Consider the following 21,467-nt stretch of genomic DNA (forward strand, 5'->3'; position numbering starts at 1 on the left):
GCTCACGGCATGCAAAGAACAGCCGTCTCATCCGTACCTGCACAGTTGACCACGCAGGGAGTCTGGATGGTCCCATGGGCCGTCTCCACCGCGTGCACCCTCTTCACCCCAAAGTCGTCTGTTCTGACCTGGATGCCGGTGACGGGGCAGTTCTCTATGATCTGAGGGTGGAGAAAAAGAGGCAGAGTCACAGCTGGGATCACCCAGCCCCGGGCACTGGGAAAGGTGGAGCTCAGAGGGGTTCTGGCCATCTTCCTTTCTGAACAGTGACTCCTCTTACTGCTCACAGTTACACTGCTCTCAGTTCCAGGCTCCAACCACACCACCGTGCACCCATGGCTGCAGAGGACATTCATTATGCCCGTGCCTCGCACATGAGCTAAGCCACACACTGGTAATTCCTGCCTTGAGGAGTGGGTTGTGTTAGTGTGCCCTGAACCCAAGGAACCTGCCTTGGGCTCTCACCTTCTTCCTAAAGGTCTTTTCTTCATCCTATACTTCCCCTGGGCCTCACAGTTCCTTCCTGCTTTGTCACTGTGACCCAAAGAGTCATCAAACCCCAATAGGACAATGCCCTTTAGGGCAAAGACCTGCCACTGGAGACAGAGCTGGGGAAGGTAGAGGATGGTAACTGCTCCCAGGGCCAGGCGGCATTAATTAGCAATTAGTAATTAGGCATTACCGTAGCACCTCTGGCTGCTGCTGCTCTGGCGAGGGTGGAGCAGGTGCCGGCGGGATCCATGGTGCCGTCCTTGGGGACGTACAGCGTGCCATACAGGTCGTCCACGTTCATCAGCGGGTACAGCTCCTTGGTCTGCGCCGGGGTCAGGACGTGCGACTCCACGCCGTACACCTTCCCCAGCTGCCAGCAGACAAGGAAACCACGAGCGTGAACATCAGCTCACCCCACGCTGCAGGAGACCCAAGGCCACGTTGTGCTCCCCGCTCTCCCGCACGGCCCAGGGATGACGTTGCTCTAAGGCAAGCCCTCCATCTGGAGGTGGGTGTGAGGATCTGCACGGGAATGTGGGACCGGGTTGCACGCCAGCTGCCCTGAAACCGGGAAAATGACGGCTGAAAGGGCAAAAAACGTTCATCTCCGGGCTTCACCTTGCCTGACGCCAGCAGCCTTACAGAAGTCAGGAACCCAATGAACCCAACAGACCGACGCTATGTCCCAGGGGGACGCCGAGGGCCGACCCCTACCGACATGAGCCGCTTGTACTCATCGAGGCGCTGCTTGTTGGAGGCGATGAAGAGCCCCCCGTTCTGCACCCAGCCCGTGTGCAGCCCCGTCTCGGCCGGCAGCTCGCGGCTCACCACGTCCCGCGTGTGCGCCAGCAGCTCCACCTCCACGTCGCTGGGACGGAGCTGCCACAGCAAACCTAGGGGGGACAGCGTGGGACAGGCCCGAGTGGGACCGAGAAGGGAGCTCCGTGCCCCCCCCCCCCCCCCAGTCCCACGCGTGGCACTGTGTCACCCCGCTGGGGCTCTTGCTCCATCTCGTGGCTACTTTGGAGCGCTGCAGATCATAGATGTTTTTTGCTGATTGGGCGTTTAATGAATGGGAAAAGGGGGGGTCCTATGGAGAGCTACCCCTGAAAGATGCAAAACCCAAAAAGGATTGCTGAGTTAAACTCTTGTCGTTTCCCCCTTTCCCTGACAAAGAAAATGGGCATATCGTTAACTTACTGTTCATGACAATAATTGTTACTAATAATAGCAATAATAACAATAGCAATCATGGAATCATCCCGGTTGGAAAAGCCCTCTCAGATCCCCAAGCCCAACCCCAACCCCACCGTGCCCACTGACACATCCCTCAGTGCCACATCTCCGTGGCTCTGGGACACCCCCGTGGACGGTGACCCCAGCACTCCCTGGGCAGCGGTGCCCGCGCATCACAGCTCTTTTGGAGAATAAAAGTTTCCCAGTATCCAACCTGAACCTCCCCCTGGTGCAGCTTGAGGTCACAAATAACGATAATCACAGGTTCCCTCCTCCCGGTCCCCGTCCCTGCAGCTCACCAGCCGTGTGCCAGGTGGTGCCCGCCGTCAGGCGGTCCCTCTCCAGCAGGACGACGCTGGTGACGCCCAGCTTGGCCAGGTGGTAGGTGGTCTGACAGCCCAGGCTGCCCCCCCCGACCACCACCACCTCAGCCGAGGCCGGGGGTGGCCGGCTGGGCCCAGCGCTCCCATCGCTTTCCTCCTTCAGTGTCCTCTGATAGGGGACGCTCTTCTCAGCCGTGGGTCCCCTCGTGCTGCTGTAGGGTCGGGGGCTTCTCCATGGGGCTGGCAGGCGGCGAGGGGCGGCCACCCGCAGGGCACGGCTCACGTAGGACATGTCAACCTGCAGAGATCCCAAAGCGTGAGAAGGGCTCAGCTGGTCACCACTGGGATGGTGGTGGCATCGGTGATGGCTTATCCATGTTGGGCGATGGGTTGAACAGCACTCAGAGGTGGGCATGGGCTTGGACCCCCACCCAGCAAGGAGCTGTGTCCAAACAGCACTCCCCAGTCACCCTTCAGAGGGGCCCAACTTACAAAAGGAGCTTGGAAATACACGGGGCAGCTCCTGGGCTCGCTGCCAGCCCACAGAAACCACCCCTTTTCTGCACGGCTTTTTTTTTTCAGCGCATTCAAGAGCCACAACAAAGGCACAAGGTTTGCTCCTTACCAAAAGAAGACACAGCAATGGCTGCTTGGGGGGGACGGGGCCAGATAAAGTCCCTCAGCCCTGCACCACGGACCGGGGACGTGCTGCGGGCACATGGCTTTGGAGCAGTTTGCAGCGGGCTCCGGTGGAGCAGCACGGTTGGGCTCTGCTGCAGAGCTCCCCCCGATGGGACCCCACTCGCTGCCACCGTGCAAAGCTGGGAAACCCCAGCAGGAATTCCCGCAGAAGATCCACGATCCACTCACCAGCGACGCTCGCGATGGCCGCGGGACGCCTGCCTTCCTCCGATGCTCTCCTCCTCCTCCTCCTCCTCCTCCTCCTCCTCTTCCGCACCGCCGTCCTCCGGCCCCCGCTGCAAAAACATTAACCAGCTCCGACAGCCAACGGGGCCAACCACGGCTTCCCCAGCCCCGGACAAGCTCTCACTCCTTTGCGTCGCTCCGCCGCTCAACAACGAAGTATGGAAAGCCAGGAAGAACGGAGGAATGCGAAACGGAACGGAATCCTGACTTTTCTTCCCAGATCGGCGCCCAGCAGAGAGCGGACGGCGCGGCTGGGGCAGGGGGAGCTCGCAGCCCGCGGGGCTCGCCGGCTGCCAGAGAGCAAACACAGCACTCCAACATCTGCCCCTCCCGCCCCAGTTCCCAGCAGTTAAATTTTAAGAGCGGAATGAAAAGGGATTTGCAAAGTTCCTCAGGCAGAAGAGGGGGAAAAAAAAAAAATTAATTTAGAAGGGGGGAGGAAAAGGTTTAATTTGAAGTTTAATTTAGTTCTCTCAGCACAAAGGTTTCTTGCTTCTCTTGCTCAGGACTCAGCCCTGGGAGGAGGGCCTGTCTGGGCAGGAGGTGCAACGCCTTAGAAGTGGCTTTAAAGGTTTGGATTCTGCTGCCTGGGGGCTGTGGTTTAGGGGGCTCTGCAGGTTCAGCATCACCACCCCCCGGGAGCCCCCGCTTATGTGCTGGATGCACTGCAGGGTGGGCCTGCATCCAAATCTCCCCAATTTGGGAGGGCCTGAATAGCAGCGGGGGGGCTCAGTTGTTCAGAATCAGCCCATCTCAGGCATTTCTCTCTTTCTAAAAGACAAAAATAGTTTGTTTTCAAGAGAGAGCCCAAACTCCTCCACCGACCACTCCATATAACCACAGAGATGCAGACGAGCCAAAACTGCTCGCGTTGGGGCGTTGCTGTCTGGTGGGATGGAGCCATTTCACCTGTGCATGCTAATTACAAACACGACCTTTGGGTTAGAGGAGACCCCGAGCAGACACCGTGTCCTGGAGGGATGTGCAGGGCACTGCTGTGCTATGGTTCCCCTGAGCATCGGGGTCGGACGGAGCTGAAGAGCCAGAATGAGGGAGGTGCATGTTTCTGATGGTCAGCATAATGCAAAGGGAACGTAACCAGCTTAATCCTTCCCCTTAGACTAATTATAAAAAATAAAGGGGTGCCCCGGTTTGCATGCGCCAGCTGGAGTTTTCTAGGTCATATAAAACATCACGGAGAATGCACAGATGAAGCAGCCAAGCGTGCTGCAGGATTGCAGCTGATCACACTGCCTGCATGATGCTGCAAGCACGTGCCACCACCCTGCCGTGCCTGCACGGGCGTGCACGGAGCCTGCTTCGCTCTGCCCTGCATTGCAACCTGAGTTTGATCCTGGAAAGCACCACCACTGCACGACCCTAAGTGGAGTGGATCTGGCACCGTTTGGAGCTTTTCTGAGCTCCGGCCTCAGCACCCCCACCCCCACCCCGTGCCTCAGTTTTCCCATGTGTTGGGGCCCTTGTTCTCAGGTTCTGGATTGCCACCGTGTGTGGTCCTCAGGGCAGCCCGCAGTGGGGTGGCAGAGGGAGGTGGCCGCGTGCTGGCCGGCCACAGGCCACTGAGTGACGGGGCGTGCTCAGAGCCGGCCAGCAGCACTCTGGGCATGGAACCGTTTGCAGAGGGCAGCCAGCAAGTGCAGCCAGTCCCAGTGCTGTGTTTGCTCAGAGCAGCGCCCTGGCCTGCCCAGCCGATGTGGGAGATTATGTCAGCAGCTGCAAGAAAAAAAAAGAGGTGATAAAATAGAACTTGTGTCTGGGGCAGCCTTCCCCCTCCTGGGGTGCAAGCTATGAGGTCTGCGCAGGGCTGGAGCCAGCTGGGGGCTGGAGATGTATGCTCTTGTTACTGCCCCGGGGAAGGCTGCTCCTGGTCTGGTTACAGCACGTGGCACGGGCTGGGTATGGTGAATAATGCCCCATTTATCCGTGCACACCCTGGGGGGGTCAGATGGAGCCACATGGAGCTGCCAGACACCCACCCAGCCAAGGCTGCACCGCGCTGCAGGGCTACGTGTCACCGAGTGCCACCCCCAGCAAGGAGCTGGCACGAATGCAGGGTTTGGCACTCACCTGCTCCGTGCTCCAGTGCTGTGCTGTGGGTTTCTGCTGGCAGAACAGCGCTCAGGTCGTAGAAATCAGCATTTCATAGGTGGTGTGTGCTGGAGAGCTTCCCTGAGACTGAATGGCACCGACAGGGACAGGGTTTGTGCCGGGCAGGGGGTGACACCCGGCTGAGCTGCACCTTTCCAACCGCAGCCAGAAGAGCAGGAAAAAACGTTATTATGAATTCAGTAGTACGGCAGCTCACAGTGGCATCTCTGGGATGAAACCTTCCCTCTCCTCCAAAAATGCCTCGGGCAATTTGTAAGCAAGGCAGTGATTTTCATTTCATTGCTCCGGAAAATGCCCCTGCACGCAGTGCCGGGTGGGATTCGGGAACGTGATCCAAAGCAATGAATGAAAGCAGTGAAAAATCACCCGCTCCATTCTCGGCCACCCCAGCGGGAGAGGGGCAGCTGCAGAGGAACAGCTGCCGGGAGCTGCCCAGGCTGAGCCCTGCTGGGTCTGAGGCTGCAGGGTGGGAGCAGCTGGGTGCTGTGGTTCTGGGTGGGCTGTGGGTGCCGACCATCAGAAAGGACCCATCCCCGCGAGCCCAACACCCCATAGAAGCCTGACACAAAACCCAGCCCTTTCCCGTGGGATTCCTGGTGATAAAAACCACGGCTGCCAAAGGAAAGAAAAGGAGCTATCAGCAAAATTACACTTTATTATTATTATTTTTTTTCTCATGGTGGGATTTACTTGGATGTATTGTAACTTAAAAAGGTCTGGAAGAACCACATGCAAAAGGGTTTCTAAGTAGCAGCTAAAGATCCTATCCCAGCATTACAAGCTACTCCGAATGGTTTCCAAATGGCCAGCTAGAAACTATCCCATAAACAAACAGTTTTACCTTTCGACCCCTCCACCCGAGCCCATCCTACCCCGTTAGTGCAGTGCAAAGGAAAAACCCAAGGAATTTACATATTATTTTCCAACGCATCCCATTGCAATTTCAAATGTTCCGCGACGAACTAAAATATATATACAATTTTCTCGCCATCATTAAAAAAAAAAAAAAAAAAAACCAAACCACACGTTTCCCCTCTTATTCACAGATATATATCGTGGCAAATGGCTGAATAATTACTTACAAACGAAAACCTTTTTTTTTTTTTTTTTTTTAAAAACAAGTTTCTTACAACAGTAAACACGAGAGGGAGACCTTCCTGGGGACTGGGGGGGGAGAGTGGGGCTGGGGGGCTGTGCAGGAGATGCCAGGCACGCACCTTCTGCAGGGGGAGCACCGTGCCCTCCTGCGGGGATGCGCACACTGCAGGCGCAGGGAATCCATCTCAGATTGGGGGGGGGGGGGGGGGTGGCATAGGGCTTTAAAAGCATCTGAGGCAGAGACCTCTGGCCACCAGTTGTTCTCCGGTCTGTGCGTGTCTCGCCCACCTTAGACGTGCTCTCAGTTACACCAGAGTTGGGGAAAGCCGAGCACGGCCCTTCACGCCGCAGCAGGGCGCTGCCTGCTCCTCTCTTGCTGCGCCCTGAACTTTTCCGTTGCAGAGCACAAACCGTTCAGCTCCTTTAGCAAACAGGGCCCCTTGGACACATCCCAAGCTGAGCACTAACGGCTGGCCTGGAAGAGGTTAGCACCGAACAGTACCTTGGTAAAGCCCCGAGCCCTGCACCGTGCTCCCTCACCCTGCCGAGCACTGCTGTGCTGAGCCCAAGGAACCCAACACATTCCCAGCCCTACCCGGAGCTCCGGGCAGCACGCTGACCTGGCTCTGGGCTTCTCACTGAGCAACGCAGCCGAGTTCCCAAGTGAACGCGCTGCCCTTTCCAACGGGAACCCCAGGCTCTCCTATGTCATCTCTCAAGCTCCGCTGGCAGCAAGGCTGGGATGTGGCTGCAGCAGCAGTGCACAGTGCTGGCATCCCCCAGGGCTGCGCTAGCACCGTGCCCACCTGCAGTGCCAGGGGACAGCTTCGGGCACAGCAGCAGCTCCAAATGTCACTTATGCGCAGAGACAGGAGGGCGTTTCTCGGGACTCAGAGATAGGCAAGTTGTTCCTCGCCGCAAACACACACACACACACAAACACATACACACAGACATGTATTTGTTCAAAACAGCACTTTGGAAGGAAATTCTGGAGCTGGGTGGCAAAGGCAGTGCCCGGCAAAAGATGCCAGCCCAGCTCTCCACCCAGCAGCTCCGCCTGTGCTTTACAGGCTGCAATGTGGGAAGAGCAGACTGGGATGGATGGAACTCAGGACAAAGTGGCAATGCACAGACAGACGGACCTTTCCTTGACAGCAGCAGCGGTAACAGCCTGTGGGAGGAAGAGAGGGGGCAACGCTCACAGCCCCCCAAAGTGCACACAGCTGGAGAAGAAGAGATGCTTGCACAATGCACTGAGATAAATCAGGACTTGATACCATAGCCCTTACTCATGTGGGTTGGCCCCACTGAGCTCGGTGAGGTGGGACGCGTACGGCTGCAGAAGAATGGACCTCGCTGAGGTGCTCAATCCACGCTCCCATCCGCTCCTCTGCGGGGACCCGGTGCCCCGTGGCCTCCAAAACCCACGTGTGGCAAGGCACACCTCCGGCCCTGCAACGCCGGGAGCTCGCCCAGAGTCCTGGGCTGCCCCATTCACCCCCAGCAGGGCAGTGGGGCCAGGAGGGGATGTGAGGAAAGGGGCTCGGGATGCCCATGGGGCTTTTCTCCCTCCCACGTCCGTGGTCCAGCTGCACTCCCTGGCTCACAGTTGCCATCCTTTAGGGATGAGCTGCTCCGTTCCTGGTCCCAAGGTGCATCCTGACACGATGCAGCCGCTGTCCCCAACCCGAGCCCCGCGCGCTCACCCCTGCAACCCCAGGCACAGCCCAGGCTTTCAGGCTTCACCATTTTAAAACACTTTTAGGAAAAAAAAAACAGAAAGGTCCGGACATCCCCCTGGGGGGCACCACACAGAGTCCCTCCGCTCTGTCCATTCAGGGGAGCGCAGCTCTCCCAGGAGCAGCCGCCACACAAACGTCATCCGACAGACCACGAATCTTCTACAGACGGGACAGGGCCGGGGCTGGCGGCACCTCGACGCACACACACACGCTGTACAGAGGAACAGATTTACTACAGAGTCTGGGGAGAGCGGTGGTGCTCCCGGCAGTGCTGGCGGGCGTGGGGCCGGGCTGCTGGGGCAGCAGCGTGTGGTCTGCAGAGGATCGCTCTGGGCACTCGACGACTTTCCATTGGGCGTCCCCAGCATCATTGCACCCCTTCCTCTTCCACGTATGTCGAGGGAAACCAGCCGACCTGCGGGGAGATGGGGAGCTGAGCGGTGGGGAGCAGCAGGGAGCTCCTGTCCCACTTTTGGGACTGCTCCTCCACCACCACACGCTGTACCCTGAGACCCGTGAGCACCAGACGCAGTCACATGGCAGTGATGGGGAGGTGATGCAGCTCTTAGATGCAGCTGCTACCACCAAGATTTGCACAGTTACCCAGAGCTTGCAACTGTACATTGCCTTGGTGTGTGGCTGCAGTAAAGAGGGGATCAGGAATGTGTCCCCAGTGCTGCAAACCCCATGGGATATCCGGGCAAGCCATCAGCTTGCTGCTTTCCCCCCTGACCACCAAGCCTTCCACTTGCAGAACCACATGGTTAGTGGGCATGGAGGGGATGGGTCAATGGTTGGACTAGATGATCTTAGTGGTCTTTTCCAATGCTAACAATTCTTACATTCTACGATTAGTTCCCTTGCAAGCGAGCTTGAGGAAGAGCAGATCTGGACATCACATGGACCACGTGGTAGAAAGGAGATGGGACACCAACTGCACGTACCCTCCCATTGGTTTCCCCCTTCCACCAGCCCTGGTCGCCGCCGATCCTGCTGTAGATCTTCACCACGTCACCCTCTCGCAGCGACAGCTCCCGCATGTCCCGCGCCGCAAAGTTGTAGCGTGCCACCGCTGTCCCTATGACCCGTGGGGTGAACACTGCACGGGGACAAAGCAAAGTGTTGGGATTATCCCCCACCACGTTGAGCAGCCGAAGCCTGGGGAAAGCTCCGTGGGGTTCAACCTGGGTTTCCCAACGTGGTGCTGGCTCCCATTGCAATGCCATGAGCCGGATCAGCTCTGGTCTCATTTAAAATGGGGTGGTCAGGGGTAAAGTGGATCCTGCTGGGCTCATAGAGTCCCACGGTCAGAGCTGGGACAGCCCCCTTGGCTGTCCAGGAGAGGCTGGGACCCCTCGGTAGGGATCGCTGGGGCAATTTGGTGAGAAGGGAAGGCGGTGGCGAAAGGAAAGAGTTCAAAGGAATCGACAGTTATTCGTGATGGAACCATGGAAAAACCCCTTTCCACCATTTATAGCTCCCAACATCTGACAGGACCACTCTGCCAAGAGGGGTTTGACAAGTCAGCTTGTGTTTGAACTATCTCAAAACTGAGACTGGATTTTCCTAGAGATGTTGAGCAGTGGATCTCCATTGCTTTGGGTAGGGAAGTACAGGGTACGGGGAGGAGGTTGCTGGAGAACTGCACACAGAGGAGCAGTGGGGACGGGCTAGAGGAGAAGGGAGAGAGGTACAGGACAGGCCCCATCACCACAGGGTATTCTGGGCAAGCGGGGTGGGGAGAAGGTTCTTTTTGTGGAGTATGCAAAATGAGAAGGAAAAAAATAAATACCTTGAAGGGACATCAAGTTTTGGTGAAATGACCCTTTTTGTCCCAAGATTTTTGAGCATTAATTTGTCGGGTTTTTTTAAGGTTTGCAAACCAAGGTTGAACTAAGCTTGAGGAAAAGCTTTGCCCAGATTTCCAGCTCTCGGGATGGAAGGAGATGAGGATGGCGATGGAGGCGAGGCGGACACACAGCGTGCAATTGTCCGTCCCCATCAGGCTGGAGAACGGAGCGAGAACCACCACAGCTTTGAGCTCTTTTATCAGGAGCTTGCTCAGAGCCCATTCCAGCACAAATTCACAGTTTGTACGCAGTTAAAGGACCCCAAGTTCCCAGTTATGTTCTAACACCCTGAAAAGTTGCGTTCTTCCCAAACACAGCTTTAGGGAAAACACATGTGGCTTGGTAGATGATTCTCCCTGTCCAGCATAAAGAAAATGCTGACAAATAAAAGCATAAAAAGGACACATTTTTGCTCTGATCTCTTATAAATAGGGAGGAAGACACTGGTCTGTAATCTATTTAAAGCCAGAACTCCACTGTGGGGAGCTCGAGCCCCAGACACGCTTACAGCCCAGGTTTCCCATCCCCTTAGCATGGTTCTCCTGAGCAGGCTGAGATCCAAGAGCTCAAAAACTGCTGGACACTGAGATGTTCTCCTCATCCAGCAAGGACAACCAGGCTGGAAGATGGTGTGATGCCAATGTTCCTTTGGTGAAACACACGGGATAAGCAAGTCGAGCTTGAAGCACATCACGAGATCCCAATGCGCCAAGAGTTTTTCATTAATCTAAGCACCCTTTCTCAATAGCAACAGCTCCAGCTTCTCCCTGCTTTGATTTTTGGAGAGAGCATTCGCTTTTGGCAAAGCCGTGATTTATTCACTTGTTTCCAGGCTGAGCCCCTGGCAGGGCATGGCCGGGGCCCCCTGAGCTGCCTGCGGGTGCAGAAGGGGCAGTGGGGACCATGCAGGTCCCACCGTGATGGCCTTCAAGCTGGGGATGCTGCGGGTCTCTCCATGGGATACCTGACCAGAAGGGACTGGAGGAGCTCTGAGAAGAAAAGTTGAGGCCCTGAGGACTGAGAAAAGAAAAGTTGTAGGAAGCGCAGGAGGCTGCAAAGAGGTTAGAGAGAAACAGAAAGGTGCAGAGCACGCATTAAAAAGGAAAATTAAAACGAAATAAAAACCATAATGCACAACACTGTAAAAGCCGACGGGGAAACAGAGGGCAACGCATGCAGAGGTCACACGCGCGGGCTCGGAACTGGGGCAGCCGTGGCAGGTCCAGCCACTGCCCAGGGCACAGGAGTGCACGCAAATGGAAAAGATGTTCCATCAACTTTTAGAAACTATTTCCCATGGGTAGCATTTTTATCATATATCGTGGAAAAGGTTTTAGAAGAACACTTTTTCCCCCCCCCCCCATTTCCACTCTCAGCCTTTGAGACAAAAGTGAATGTTTGGCAATGACACAAATTTTGCTCTCCGTTTGCTCCGATTTCAGAGGCTCAGATTTTCCATTTCCCCCATCAGCCCCATTAAAGGAGTCCCTCGGGGATTCAAACCGCCTCCAGGGACACTGGAACAAGACCCCAAACCCAAGCTGACGTGGACAGGACAGCCACAGTGCACCCCACCAAAGCTGCCACACATCGCTTCGCACTCAGCAAATCTCTGCTGAGCACAGCGGGACAGCGCAAGGGGGAAGGCAGCAAAGCAACTGCTGGGAGGCTGCAAATCCCCGTTCCTACCGAGCCCACGCCCCACAGAACGGGCGAGGTTTCCCATCGGGAGCCCAGCACCGAGGCTGAGATGGGTCCTACCTGGAGAGCGGGTGAAGGTCCTGGAGGTAGAGCGTTCCCGCGATTTGTACGGGTACTTGAGCGTCGTGTCCAGCTGCTTGAAACTCTCCTTCAGCGAATGGTTCTGGTAGTACTCCACCAGCTCCTGCAAAGCACGGGGGCACGTGGCCGGGAGACGCTCTGCAGGACGGGCACCAGCCCGCCACGCGCCCCATAGGGCTTCAAGGACATACCAACAAGCTTTCAAACTTCTTGGCTTCCGTGATGTGGATCCAGTTGTCCTTCTCCACCACCTTGATGTGCTTCACTTCCTCGTTGAACCTGCGACAGGAGGCAAAGACGCTCAACAAAACGCGTGCTCGCGCTCTGGGGCCGCTCCCCGTGTGCCCCACGAGGTTGCACTCACTTGATGCTGATGGCAAAGCGCTCGGCCTCGGCCGGCCGCTCGCGGATCAGGTAGGTGCCGCTGACGTGGGCCTTCAGCAGGTTGTCCGTCTGCTGCCGCTCCATGTTCCCTGCGAACCTGAGCCAGAGGGGCTGAGCATCCCGCGCTCCTCGGGGCCAGCTGCCTCCCCAGGGCGTTTGTGATCTAGGATTCTGCTTCTTTCAAGCACTGGGGTATTTTAGGCAAAAAGGCGCATCTCTCTTATTAAGGGTGTGAAGGTTGGGCAAGTAGAGAAACAGATCCGATCCAGCCTTCACAGGAAGGATCAAAAGCGCTCAGCCACTGCCGCTGAATAAAGAGTAATGGGCAACGCAGTTTGAAGGGCATTCCAAGCAATGGAACATCCCCTACAAGGACAGGCTGAGGTCAGGATGCACCCTGTAGGTGTCCCTGCTCACTGCAGGGAGTTGGACCAGATGGCCTTTAAAGGTCCCTTCCGACTTCAATGGTCCTGTGATTCAAAGTCCCTCATGTTTCCAGGACACCTAGAAAACCCCACTGGGTGGGAATTGGTCCCTGGTGGAAGGAGGCTTCAGTGGGAGCTGGAATAACTTAGACTCATGGCAATTTAAACCCATTAATTTAAAACCCTGGGTGGTGCCAGCGGGAAGAAGCACGGGGAAAGGGAAGCACCACCTCTCCTGCCAAGGCAGGAATTGCATCTTCCATTCCCAAGTCATTTTCTCAACAACGAAATCCCCACGGACACTGTGCATTTCAAGGCCAGGACACCAAGGTGCACTCACAGCTCGATGTTGGCACAGGCTGATGACAAAGCAACAATTCAAACCAAAGCTGACACATCGCAGTGCCACTCACCATGGGTACACCGTGTAGTCGATCTCCCGCGACGGCGGACGGCTGTTGGGAGGCTGCAAAGAGAGCACTGCTCATTACTGCCCAGCACCTAACGAGGTGCTCCTATCCACGGGAAGGGTTCTGCCTGCCAGGCAGCTTCAGAACCAACAGCTCTGGGGGTGCAGGGCAGTGTTAAGGACGAGTGCTTCTCCCTCTCAGCCTCCCCACCCAAAATAGCTGTGGATGCACGTGCTATGTTTCTTCATTTATTTAAGCCTTTTTCGACTGGGAATTAAGCTGACAGCACTGCTGCATGTAGCGAAAAAGGGCTGGGGAGAGCCAAAGGCCCCTTCAGGGCACCTCATGCTCCCCCTGGAAGGCAGCAGGAACCCCTCTCAACTGGCCCATGGCCACACACGTACCCTGGCATCCACGGGGCAGGGCTTGACAGACGAGCTGGGAAAGTAACCCGACTTCTTGGTCTGCAGCAGCCGCCCCTGCAGAGCACAGAGCTGGGGATCAGCAGGGTGCACAGAGGAACAACACCATTGTCACGTAGGGGTGGGGGCAAACCCCAGTGCAGCTCCCAAGCATCGTGCAGCCCCAGCCCATCCCCGCGCTACAGAAGAGGTGACAGAGGCAAGGGACAGTGCAGATGACAATGGCTTAAAACGTGCCAGGAGCTCCCTGAGGGAAGGGCCCTCACCTCCCACCACGGCGAGTCAGGGTCACCCCTTAGCAGCTCGATCACGTCTCCAATTTGGAACGTCAGCACCGGCTTGCCAGGCGGCGCGGGGTTCCCGTGGTAGTTCTGCACTGCCACCATTTTAGGACCTGGGGGAGATGCAAAGCAGTCTCGTTGCCTACTCCCTGCTAAGGAAAAGCAAAACGGCGATAACCTCCCACTGCCTGCTGCTCCTTGTCCTGTGAACCACAAATCGAACAGCAGCGGTAGGCAGGAATTTGGGGCAGAAAGCGTGAAAATGAAAGGGATCAGCAAAATGCTCGCAAACAAGTGCCCTGTGCTGGACTTCAACAGGGCCCGGAAAGCACCTCTCCACCCCAGCAGTTTGCAGCCAAAGTCCAGTTGTCTTTTAACTAATCACACGTTAAATAAGCTACCAAAGTGCAATACAACCACTGTGTTTGTCTTCAGATTGCTTCCCCACCTCTGCTGCCAGCTGCCTCTCCCCACCCAGCGGGAGCACTGCTCTGGTGCCGTGTTTCCAAACCAGTGATCTGATTCGCTTTCTTTTTGCCAGGCTTGGCTTTCCTTTCGACAGGAAAAGCACAAAAACAAATTGTTCCTTCTCCTCTGAGACAGAACACTGGCAGGGCAGCCCAGCACTCTGACAAGGCCGGTGTGAAGAAAAATAAAATAAATGCACAAATGAGGCTGCAGCAACCATAGGGACTCAGGTTCCCACCAGAGGGCAGCGCGCCATGCGTGGGCATGGGGATGTTCCATCACTACCAAGCTGCTCTGCCAGGGAGAGTGTGGCTAGCTTTGGAGGAAGTTCTCTATACTCTCCTCTCTCTGAGCAGGGAGTTATTGACAGGCAGTGCAAAAGCCTTGGGGAGCAGGAGGAGAGCCCTGAGCATCCCATCCCATCCTATTCCTGCAGCAATCAGCACTTCTGCCCAGTTTCAAAAGGAGCTTTCCCCATCCCATGTGCTCAAGCCTCCATGACACCTTCAGCTACACTCAAGATGCCCTCTTGCAATGCAGCAATGTCCTTACCAGGTCCGGCACCCAGCAAATCCTGCAAAGAGAGAGGAAAAATTCCCCATGAGGACACAGCAGTCCCAGCTCTCCTCGCCCAAAGACAACGGGATGGGAAACCTCCCTGGCTTCGTTGGGTGCTGGCACCTCCTGAAGCCCATGGTGCCACAGGGACTGGGCCACTTTTAGCCACTGGTCTCCAGTCCTGCCCCCCACAGTTACTGGGACCCCCCTGAGACCGCTGCCAGTGCCCCACCATGAGCTGAGAGCCAGGCCAGGTAAGGACACAGGGAGGGATGTGGGGAAAGGGCCCTCAAACAACGTACCTGGTCAGCTGAAGAACCTGCAAGAGAAATGTTGAAATAGGCCATTAGTACATCAGGCAGCAAACCCATTTTCTGCTTCTCTTGATGCCACGAGGATCCATACAGCAGCATCGACACCTGACCAAGGAGGGGCACGGGGTCACTCCTCAGCTCAACACTTGGTGGGAGGGGATATGCACTGAGCATGGCCGATTTCTCACCTGCACCAAGTTGTGAGATTTCTTTTCTTCCCTGTTCCCATTCCCACACACACACACCCCTTTGATGCTGCTCCATGAAAATCCCCCATGGCACAGAACACCAGCACTGCACTGGGCCACCACAGGAGAGCCTGGGTTAGTTCGAGGACAGGGATCTCTCCTTGATTTTTGCAGGCTTGGTTGGTCCATTTGCTTATGAAGCCAGCAGCCATTAAGCACTGCAGCCCTGGGAGGCAGCTGACAGCATCGTCAGATGTTTTTTAGGTGTTAACAAGCAGCTGATAGCACTTTAGGGAGAGGAACTTTGGGATGATTCATGTCCATTCACCTCAAAGTCATAAGCTGCCGACACAGCCAAGTAACTCACCCATCTTGCAGGGAGGAATGATTTCCAGGCACTCCTTGTGAGCACCAGCTCCACATTTTGGGCAGAGATAGCCCTGGTAGAATGTTCCTCTGTGCAAAAAAGAGGTCCCAAGGTGTTAGTTCAGCCCTTACCCATGTCTGTTTGCAGACACAGAACAATGAGGACACGGCTCACCTTAGGAACATCTTGCATGCTTTGCAGTTGGTGGTCTTTTCAAACGTGTACATCTGGAAGCTGTGGTGGTTGGCGTTGGCTTTCTCTGGCTTTATGTTGGACCTGCAGGAAGGAGCGGGGTTATCAACCTGCCCCCGTCACCTGTTCTGAGCTCACGGCCACTCGCCCCGGGGTCTGTTTGCATTTTGGTCAAAGTTTGGGAACAGGCTTTGGGGCAAACACTCGGGTGGATGACTTCACGCTGGGCCCAGCCTCCCTTTGCACAGGGTCCCACCTCCCCAGCCCATGGCAGCTTTGCTACCGGAGCTGCTCTCCCACACCCAGCAGCCCCATGCTCCTCGCCCCATGCCCGGTGCTCACATTGCCATTTCAAACTGCTCCATCCACTTCCTCTTCATCTCCTCCGTCTTGCAGAAGAACTGGAAGCCCTGCTTTCCCTGAAGGTGGATCAGGTAGAAGCCGTACGACCACTGCAAGAGCAAACGAGAAGCGATCGCTGCGCTCCCAGCACCTGAGCAGCAATGAGCTTTCATCCACACTTCTTGAGAGCTGCTCTCAGCGCCTGCCCCTTTTCTCTGCACCTTTGCAAAGATAACAGTAGGGAAGGAGGGAGAGCAGCTCTCTGTCTCTACAGCACATCACAGCTAATGATGCCTGAACCGGCCCTGCACTGTGCACTACAGCCAAATGGGATTTTATGGTGGCAGATGAGAGAAGTGGGATTTTTCTGCTCCAGTGGATCCTCCCCAGCCATTATCCCTCTCCCTGACAGCAACTGACAGCCCAGGAGGAACATCTGACCTGCCCACCACACATATGCTCTGCCTGTCTCATTACAACACTGCACAGAGAAACATGAGAGAAAACTGTGTGCTTTGCTTACCATTTTTCCATGAGACTAGAAAGCATAGGAGAGCAAAGAGGAAATATATGGCATTAAAACACGAAGCTAGCAGCATTTCTTCAGCATCCAAGTGGCAAAACTGGCTATTCACACCCAATGTCATGTGTCCCACCCATACAACACCTGGCTGCACACAAATCCCTGCCTCTCTGATAGCTGGACACCAGCAAAATGCTGCTCCTTGAGAGGCAGCTGCACTCATTGAGCTGATTTTGGCAAGCTGATAGCAGGGCAAGCATCGCCTTGCCTCCCTCTCCCTCCACCCCCCCATCCATCCTCTCCAGGGCTGTTTTGCACAGATGGAGATCATAGGATCAAGCCCAGCCCTATACACCTAAGCACTTCCCAACTCTCTGTAAGGCTGCCCTGACATCTCAGTGTTTATGTTCCAGCATTTTGCAAGCTCTGTTTCTATTTTAAAAGGCTGCTGGGAATGTGCTACCCAAGGACTGGCCAGAGCAGCTCCAAAACACTCCACCTACCTTCTTAATGTCCTTGTTGTTCATAGGGTCATCGGTCATCTTATGGAAGAGCAGCTCGATGATTTCTTTCAGCTCGTAATTGTATCCTTTCCTTTTGCAGACGATCACCACTTTATCAAATAAAAATAAATACCTGCCCAAAGCAAGCAAACAAGCAAGCTGGTCAAGCAAGCTAATCGTGGTCACCGTACAGGGGGTGCACTTGGACAGCTCTGCAGTGCACCCCCAGGTGGGGCAGCTCTGTGTGCTGTAATTTCACACTGATGGTGCTTTCTGTCAGTGTGCACTCCTACGACTTCCAACACAGAGCAGCGGTTGCAAGCCAGCTCCTCTGGCCATCGCCCTAGCAGGGACACGCTTTGTTAGGGATTATTGTACGTAGCACATTTCTCTCTCAGGAGAATGCTGCTGCTCTCTCACCTGTCCTGCTTGGTGTGGTTCACAATGGAGCGGACCTTCAGCTCGCCGTCTATCTTCGGCCTCCCAAACTCCTCCAGCTTCACTTGCTGTGGGAAAGCAACGCGTGGCTGAGACCTGCGGCCAGGGTTGGGTTTGGGAACACCAAAATCCAACCTCCCCAAGTGCAGCACCCTGACCTCAGCACCAGGAGGGCACCCACCCCAGGGCAGGGCTCACAAATCCAGGCGCTTTTGCAAGGTTTGGGACCCAGAACACAAAAGCCCACAAAATAATTTCGGGTTTCCTACAAAACAAGAGCCAGGGCTCTTTAGTTTTGACTCCCAACCCGAACCAAGACGGGATTTGGGGCGGGCTGGTGTCCAACCCATTGGCTTGGTCAGTCGGGCTGTCAGCTCCAAAGCCCTCATGCATTGCTGAGCCCCACGCATCAGCTCGCTTGCACGTTGCTTGCAGGGAAATAGCACGGTGAAGAGGCATCACTCGTCAGGAAAATACATACAAAAAACAAATACTGTATGCAGCTGTGTGTACAGCCTGCCATCGCTTCATCACTGTGCCACGTGGGCTCTGTATACACAACACCAATCACTCCACAACTTCCAGTCCCGTGCAACAAAAGGAAACGCTGAGCGGAACGTGCGTGGGATTGATCTGCAGACGGAGGGGCTGCTTTGTTACCACCTCCTCTCCCGCATGTCAAACCTGCTGCAGGAGGGAGGGAGCTGCTCGGTGCCCCCATTTGCATTCCTGGCTTTGTGGAGCACGCTGTCTGATTGTTCACACAGACGAGGATTATCAGGACTGCTTCCATTAAAACCCATGAGCCGCAACGGCCCGTATCCCGCTTGAGAATTTTTGTAGGTTTCTCGAGAAAATTAAGGATTTCGTCTCCATCTGTTAAACCATCATCAACTAGAAGTGCATCGTTTTCAAACGAAGCCCAGGCTCAAAGAACCCAAAGCCACCATACCTCTGGGAAGCCCTCGGGGTGGGCAGCGCTCAGCATCTTCCCTCTCTCAGCCCTTTTGGAGCATCTCAGGTGTCAGACCCCAAATTGCATTACCCCAATGTAAAGCGTGACTGCAGAGCAGCTGCACCCACAGCTGCCCAGCCCTCCCCTCCCATCTCAAATGGGGGACAAAGCTTGTCAGCCTGCAGCTCTGAACATTACACGGATGGGCTTCTTCAGGGCTATGAGCACACAAGCAATAGGGCACGGAGAGCTGGGTGGTGCACAGCTATGGGACCTCGTGTTTGAGACCTCTGGAGTTTGGAAGATGAGATTCTCCTTAAAATACATTCTCAGCAAGAGTGGTGATGCACTGGCACAGGATGCCCAGTGAAATGGGGGAGCACCCATCCCCGGAGGTGTTCCAGAACCACGGAGATGTGGCACTGGGACATGGTCAGGGGGCATGGTGGGATGGGTTGGGGTTGGTAATCTTAGAGGTCTCTTCCAACCTTAATGAGTCTGTGATCTCCTTGAGATTTTGGGATGAGGTGCATACTGTACGTGCTGTTCTCCAGATGGGCTTTGGTATGCTTTCAAGAGCAGGAATGTCTAATCTATCATTCTGTCTACTAACCCCAACAGAAAACCTACATTAGATAGCAGACAGATACCTATTTGGGGGGGAATTCTTGGATTCCCTTCTATACTGATAACACGAGAAAGTTGGAGGAATGTTTTCAGTGTTTTCATCCACCCTACACAGCCAATTTTTTTTTCTTTTTCGATGAAGCCACCATTTCTGCACCGACAGCCAAAATAAAATATTGTCAATGGCCAGGGACCACACAAACGCCCAGGGATCTTACTTGAGGTAGCACATCGGATTCAGCAGTAATTGCACAGAAAAAGCAGATGTGTCAATAACCATCAAATCAAAGCTGGGAGCGAGAGGGGGATCTTCCAACTTACCAGATTTTCTATGGAGCTCTGAAATTCGCTGATCTTCTTTAATGTCTCTTTGTCTCTCTTTACTTCGTTTATGTACATGGCCAAGTCCTTAAAAGAAAAGCGAGCGCTGATTTTTATTTTCCCAGTAGAACCAGCACCTTCAATAAAGCAGCTGGTGTGTGTTTCTGCTCCCTCTCCTTGTACGTGTTTGGGAGCTGGACCAGGAACACGTGCAGCACAGGATGCTGCAATCACAGGCGTCACCAGAAGGAAAGGAAAAGCAGCCCAGCAGAATTCTGCTGTATTACGAGCCCCGTGATTATAAATGAAGCAAAGGAGCCCATGCTGGCATCCATCGTGGCTGCCTGTGCCCCCAGGCTGCATCCCGGCACCTCGGGGTGTGCGGTGCTGGCACTGCTGGACCATTTCTGCTGCAATTTCTCCCATTTCCCAGAAGAGGGCAATGCATGAACCCAGTAACCCGACGCATGGCGTGTGCCCGGTGTGAGCCCCAGCAGCAAGCACCCCACCTCTCGTCACCCTAATTCCCTTCATCCCCCCGGGAAGAGAGCTCTGAGCCATTCTTCATCGTCAAAACACCCACCTCTGTGCAATAATATGAGTTCCAACCACACCACGACAATTTTGTAAAATAAGGAGATGCTCTGTGGTGCTTGCTCTTCTCTGAAAAAATCCTCTGCCTGCCCAAATGTCGGCCCAAAGAGAAAGGACCCTTCCCCTTCAGCTACAACAACTTCTTACATCCTTCCGACCACATCTCACTATTTTCTCATCTGTTCCCTGCCTCTTTGTCCTCAACGAGAGCTCTTGTCATCTCGGATTAAATCTGAGAGTGGAATTTTTTAAGACATCCCCTGCAGGTGAGACCTTCCCCAGCTTCCCAACACAGGAAGGGTTAATCACAGACGATAATCACTGAGCTAAATGACAATACTTGTAACATCATAAAACACCCGGTCCAGCCCGTGCCAGGGATGGTCACCAAGAGGGACAAAAGTAAAAGCCTCCTGAAAGGAGGTTGGCATCCTCCATCAGTGCTTGGGCATTCAGCATTTATTCCCTCCTGCTGAGCAGATCACCGTGTGTGTGAAGGGGAAACTCAATTCCAGGATCATTGGTGACTTGAAACAGTGACGTGCAGGCTGGGTCTGCAGGGTCTACCTTGTCCCCATCCCCTGGGGTTCAGCCCTGTGTGCTCAGGTGGAGGGACAATGCAAACACCATGCACAGCCTCTGGGTGCAAATCCTGCCCCCGCCTTGTGCTAATGATGACATATGCAAAGTGAAAGGGAGTGAAGCCCTTTGGGAAGGGCAGCTCCGGTTGTGGACATCCACCCCCTGCACAGCTCACCCCACAGGGCACCGACATCTGCCAGCACAGGAGACAGAAAGGCTGCAATCCTGATGGAGAGCACGGCTTGTAAGTTAAGCCTTGGTTTACAAATCAATTAAAATCAAACCTCTCTGCTTCCTATGCCCCCTGGCTAGCCCAGCACTCTGTGATGGGGCAAGGAAAGCAAACAAACCTTTCTGATGGCTATTGGCAGCTTCCTCCCAAAAATGCTGACTCTGCAGCAGAGATTGCATCCATTTATTTATGAGCAGCAGCAGCAGTGGGTGCTGCATTACGAGGCCATAAGCAGGGTTTAACAGCTGTCACCAGGTCTGCTGCTTTGTCTCATCAGCCAGGAAGGACATTTTCGGGGGAGGGGGGGTTGTGGCACCAGAGGGAATCCCTTCTCCCACTCCCAGCATGGCTGCTTGAGGCTGTACTGTTCGGCAGTGGAGTGGGAATGCAGTGTCCTTCAAACAGTCCTCACTAGAACGACCTACATATGGGCTCGGACTCACTGGCTGCAGGGACAGTGGCTAAAAAGGTCACCAAAGTTATGTAACTGTAGGAAACGCAGTGTCATTAAAAAGCTGAGGCTCAGAGGCAGAAAACAAAGTGACCTCAGAGCAAACAAGCGAGGCCAGGGATGAACCTGGCAATGCTCTCGAGAGAGAAAACCTGGATTTAATGGGCATCCTCCCACCAGATTCTGCTGACGATGATCCTGAGGTGAGTTTGGAGTGCACCAGGGAGTGTATCCCATCAAACAGCAATCCACACACACGTGCCCTAAAGGAGAGGCTGCCTTCCCCAAGGCTGCTGGGCTGTCTGTC

The 21,467-nt window shown here is 54.9% G+C and overlaps 2 protein-coding genes across 3 annotated transcripts in view; both read right to left on the reverse strand.

Annotated features, from left to right (window-relative positions):
* SARDH (sarcosine dehydrogenase) overlaps positions 1–3,274 on the reverse strand; it is a 20,174-nt gene extending 16,900 nt beyond the window's left edge. Inside the window, exons 1-6 of the mRNA XM_021414065.1 lie at positions 3,103–3,274; positions 2,922–3,028; positions 2,028–2,349; positions 1,207–1,385; positions 683–862; positions 38–161 (exon numbers count right to left, since the gene is read on the reverse strand). Coding sequence (XP_021269740.1) covers positions 38–161; positions 683–862; positions 1,207–1,385; positions 2,028–2,343 — 799 coding nt within the window. The 5' untranslated portion in view covers positions 2,344–2,349; positions 2,922–3,028; positions 3,103–3,274. The remainder of the gene's footprint in view (positions 1–37; positions 162–682; positions 863–1,206; positions 1,386–2,027; positions 2,350–2,921; positions 3,029–3,102) is intronic.
* Positions 5,744–21,467, reverse strand: part of VAV2 (vav guanine nucleotide exchange factor 2) — a 102,375-nt gene continuing 86,651 nt past the window's right edge. The window contains exons 12-28 of one of the 2 annotated variants that reach the window (XM_021413669.1): positions 19,302–19,388; positions 17,381–17,466; positions 16,961–17,093; positions 15,935–16,044; positions 15,575–15,676; positions 15,401–15,489; positions 14,834–14,850; positions 14,526–14,547; positions 13,491–13,618; positions 13,207–13,281; positions 12,806–12,858; positions 11,948–12,064; positions 11,775–11,862; positions 11,563–11,686; positions 10,766–10,852; positions 8,896–9,050; positions 5,744–8,366 (exon numbers count right to left, since the gene is read on the reverse strand). In XM_021413669.1, the coding sequence (XP_021269344.1) occupies positions 8,319–8,366; positions 8,896–9,050; positions 10,766–10,852; positions 11,563–11,686; positions 11,775–11,862; positions 11,948–12,064; positions 12,806–12,858; positions 13,207–13,281; positions 13,491–13,618; positions 14,526–14,547; positions 14,834–14,850; positions 15,401–15,489; positions 15,575–15,676; positions 15,935–16,044; positions 16,961–17,093; positions 17,381–17,466; positions 19,302–19,388 (1,521 nt within the window). In that variant the 3' untranslated portion in view covers positions 5,744–8,318. The remainder of the gene's footprint in view (positions 8,367–8,895; positions 9,051–10,765; positions 10,853–11,562; positions 11,687–11,774; positions 11,863–11,947; positions 12,065–12,805; positions 12,859–13,206; positions 13,282–13,490; positions 13,619–14,525; positions 14,548–14,833; positions 14,851–15,400; positions 15,490–15,574; positions 15,677–15,934; positions 16,045–16,960; positions 17,094–17,380; positions 17,467–19,301; positions 19,389–21,467) is intronic. The other variant, XM_021413668.1, reaches the window with a different exon arrangement.

This window comes from Numida meleagris, chromosome 16, assembly GCF_002078875.1.
Source record: "Numida meleagris isolate 19003 breed g44 Domestic line chromosome 16, NumMel1.0, whole genome shotgun sequence".
Classification (NCBI taxonomy): domain Eukaryota; kingdom Metazoa; phylum Chordata; class Aves; order Galliformes; family Numididae; genus Numida; species Numida meleagris.